General features: G+C 32.5%; 1 protein-coding gene across 1 annotated transcript in view; it reads left to right on the top strand.

Moving 5' to 3' along the window:
- LOC107494303 (probable arabinosyltransferase ARAD1) overlaps positions 1-1637 on the top strand; it is a 4448-nt gene extending 2811 nt beyond the window's left edge. The window contains exon 2 of the mRNA XM_021124934.2: positions 952-1637. Coding sequence (XP_020980593.1) covers positions 952-1518 — 567 coding nt within the window. The 3' untranslated portion in view covers positions 1519-1637. The remainder of the gene's footprint in view (positions 1-951) is intronic.
- Positions 1638-4436: the final 2799 nt, after the last annotated feature.

Raw genomic sequence — 4436 nt, 5'->3', positions numbered from 1 at the left:
CTACGCAATTTTTATAACAATTAAAAAATATAATTAAATTAAGATTATTTTTTAAAAAAAATAGATCCTTAAATTTTTAATTTACAGATATTTAAATTCTCGAAAATTTGAAAATACATTTAAATTCTTGATATTTTCAAAACCTGAACATATCGACTCTTTATATTCACTTGGGTCTATTAGACCAAACGAAAAATCAAACGTAATTCCTATTGTACTGACTTGGTTGATACGAATACACGAATCGATGTGTTCAAATTTTAAAGAAGTCATGAATTTAAATGTATTTTTAAATTCTCAAAGACTTAAATGTCCGCAAACCAAAAACTCAGGGATCGATTTGTTATTGGTGGATACTACTATGAATACTTTATAATTGTCTTCATATAAAAATATTTTCTTTTGATCTTTGGATGATAGATTGTATGATTAGATTTTGATATGTTATAAAAGTGTGTCTTTGTTTAAAATGTGACTAAATAAATAAATCGCATTTTTAAATAAATTATTTTTATTGGAAGATGTTTTTGCCATCTTCATTTAAGTAATTGCTTTTGTTATTTTTTTTTATCATTGATAACACTTTTTAATTAAAAATAAAAATATAATCAAATTAAAAAATTATGCCAACTCATAAAATGAATAACCTTAATTTTAGCTATGCATTTTAAAGTATTATCAAAATCAGTTATACTAGATGAATAACTAAAATTAAGTATCAATATAAAACACATACCCGAAATATAATATATATATATTAAAAATTAATTAAATTACACATATATTTATATATAAATATATAATTAATTTAATAACTAAATTTTAGTATCTACATGGAATTTTCTTTAAATATCTAAAATTGATAAGCATAGCCAGAATTGACAATTTAGTAAGATGTGTACAATAATTTATCCTTCCTTCCAATTAATAAAGTATTGTTTACATGTTCAGGGAGGGCACGTAAGGCAAGAGCTATTTTACCTCTTAAAAGAGGAAAAGGACGTACACTTCTCATTCGGGAGCGCTCAAAAAGGAGGAGTCAAGGACGCATCCGCCGGCATGCGGTCATCGAAATTCTGCCTGAACATAGCCGGCGACACGCCGTCGTCGAACCGCCTATTCGACGCCATAGCAAGCCATTGTGTCCCGGTGATCATCAGCGACGAGATTGAGCTCCCATACGAGGATGCAATCGACTACACCGACTTCTGCATATTCGTCCGCACCAGGGACGCTCTCAAGAAAAGGTTCCTCATAGATTTCGTCAGGAGCGTTAAAAAGGATGAGTGGACTAGAATGTGGAACAGGTTGAAGCAGGTTCAAAAGTACTATGAGTTTCAGTTCCCTTCCAAGGAAGCTGATGCTGTTCAAATGATTTGGCAGGCTGTGGCACGTAAGGCTCCTCTCATGAGGTTGAAAACAAACAAGTCTAGAAGATTTTTTAGGTCTGTTTATGGTACTAATATGGGCAATGTTAGGGTTAAATCATCATTACCTACACCCAAAAACTTTTGGTGACTGTGTTATTTATATTTATTTTTGTCTACATATTAAGTGTTGGGTATATGAAGATGGTAAGATGACAAAATCTTATATTTGTGTAGTGGTTTCAAGGCACGATTAGATCGCTTTCTTTAGAGAGATATTTGTCCCCACACTTAGTTGCTATAGGGTTGATGACAATACTCTCCCAGGATGCAATGAAACCTAAGAATTTCTTAATTAGCAATAGTAAGAAATTCTCAACTCTCTTGAACAAAGAAAATCTCTTAATAGTAGTGTAAATTGTATGTTTAGTACTTCATATCTGAAATAGTGGACAAGGACATATTTATACATATTGCACATAGCAATTATGATTAGTTACGTATACAAATGGTTGTGTCATTTCTATTGCCAATAGATACAATGTTTTGAACATATACAACTCTTAAAGAATTGTGTCCCTTTAGCCAATAGACACAATGTTTTGAACATACACAATCCTTAAAAGTTTGTGTCCCTTCAACCAAATGGTACAAAACGGTTAGTAACCGTTTATTAATATTAATAATATTAATAATATTAATTAATCAAATTTGTAAATACCCTTCAATCCTCCACTATTTACAAAATTTAAATGTCATACAAGTATATGCATAAAGAATGTGTCACTAAGATTAAACATTCTTTTAGTGTAAATTTTAAAGTTCTAACGAAGTAATGGGTGTCTAATCGATTAAACCTATACTCCATATGCTAGTACCAAAAATCACACACATGACTTATACCTTCCAAGTTCAAGAGTTTACAATTTTAAGCACTTATATGGCCTTGTGCTCATCCTGGTTTCATGAATATTTACGAGAATAAAACCTCTAAAATTCTCGATTAGAGCGGCACCACTCTTATATTCATATAGGTGGAATCTTTTGATAGATAATATTATCATTCCATTAAGAGTTTAAATTCACCCTCCTAATTTATTGTAAATAGCACTAAATCCTATACCTTAGTGCTCCAATTGCTAAATAACTTGTTATTACCCATTAAACCTTGAAACTAGTGGTCTACTAGAATAAGGTTGGGTTCCCATCATTTAGCAATAATAGGTTTTAATCCCATTTTAGCAGTAGTTTCTTTGATTTTATCCCTTGACAAACCTTTAGTCAAAGGGTCTGCTAAATTTTTTTGAGATCTTACATAAGTGATGATAATTACACCATCATCTATTAGTTGCCTCACAAATTCATGTCTCAAACTTATATGTCTAGACTTTCCATTATAAACCTTATTATATGCTCGAGACATGGTTGATTCACTATCACAGAAGATTGAAATGGCTGTCGTCTGCTGTGGCCACAGCTTTATATCATATAACAAATTTCTTAACCATTCCCTTCTTTACCTGCGGCTGATAAAGCTACAAACTCAGCCTCCATAGTAGAATGTGTAATACATGTTTGTTTCTTTGAGGCCCAACTTATTGCTCCACCACCTATGGTGAAAATCTATCCTGAAGTGGATTTGTTATCACTAAGATTTGTAATCCAACTTGCGTCGGAATGAACTTCATTCAAATCCTTCATCTTGAATTTAGAAGTTAGATACTCCTTCGTTATACGAATTCCTTCTAAATTTGTTCCGATGATTAACATATCATCAACATATAAACAAACAATTACTCCATAATCTTTAGTAAATTTTTGAGTAAATACATTTATCCGCACTATTATGTGAGAAGCCATTTGATAACACCACTGAATCAAACTTCTCATGCCATTGTTTAGGCACTTGTTTTAGCCCATACAAAGACTTAATTAATTTGCGAACTTTTTTTTCATTTCCGGGTAGCACATAGCCTTCTGGTTGCTCCATATAAATTTTTTCATTAAGATCTCGATTTAGAAAAGCTGTTTTAACATCTATTTGATGTATATGAAGCTTATGTATGGATGCTAATGCTATAAGAGCCCTAATAGAAGTCATTCAATGCTATAAGAGTCCTAATAGAAGTCATTCTTGCCACAGGTGCGTAGGTATCAAAATAGTCTAGACCTTCTTGTTGTCTAAACCCCTTGGCCACTAACCTTGCTTTAAAGGTTTGTAATGAACCATCAGTATTATACTTTTTTCTAAATACCCACTTACATCCTATAGGCTTTGATCCTGGAGGCAAATCAACCAAGACCCAAGTATTGTTAAATAATATTGAGTCCATTTCATCATTTATTGCTTCTTTCCAAAAAGTAGAATCCCTTGAAGCCATAGCCTCTTTGAGTGTTTGAGGATCACCCTCTATGTTCATAACAATAGGAATCTTGTTTGTTACAGAATTCCTAGTTCCTTCTACCAAAAAGGTGATAGCCTGAGAAGAAATAAAATCTGGACCCAGGTCCTTTTCTTTTCTTACTCTCAAACTCTTTCTTGGTTCAATAAACTCTTTGTCGCTTAGACGTTTATTATTTTGATTATTTATTTCTTGTGAAATATTAGTATCATTTTGGGGATTGGTGGACGAAATTGTGATCCTCAAAGTTGGTCTCTTTGTACTTGTATGAAATTTAAATATTGGCTCTATCAAGAATACCCCAAAGAGATCATGGTATGATGAATTGGGATCTTAATAATCCCTGGTAATGGCACCAACAGCTTAGTGTTGTTGTTGGACCAAAAGAGTTATAGGCACTGTTAGAGAATCTCACAACTCCGTTCAACTAACCAGCAAGTGCACTGGGTCATCCAAGTAATACCTTACGTGAGTAAGGGTCGATCCCACAGAAATTGTTGGTATGAAACAAGTTATGGTCACCTTGTAAATCTCAGTTAGGCAGATTAATTGGTTTATGATGAGTTCGAAAATAAATAATAAACAGAAAATAAAATAGTAAATAGTTACTCATATAATTCCATGGCGAAAATTTCAGATAGGCATATGGAGATGCTGTGCTCCTCTC

The sequence above is a fragment of the Arachis duranensis genome, chromosome 6, assembly GCF_000817695.3.
Source record: "Arachis duranensis cultivar V14167 chromosome 6, aradu.V14167.gnm2.J7QH, whole genome shotgun sequence".
Classification (NCBI taxonomy): Eukaryota; Viridiplantae; Streptophyta; class Magnoliopsida; order Fabales; family Fabaceae; genus Arachis; species Arachis duranensis.
The sequence above is the reverse complement of the archived record's forward strand: the minus strand, read 5'-3'. Positions and strand labels throughout refer to the sequence as shown.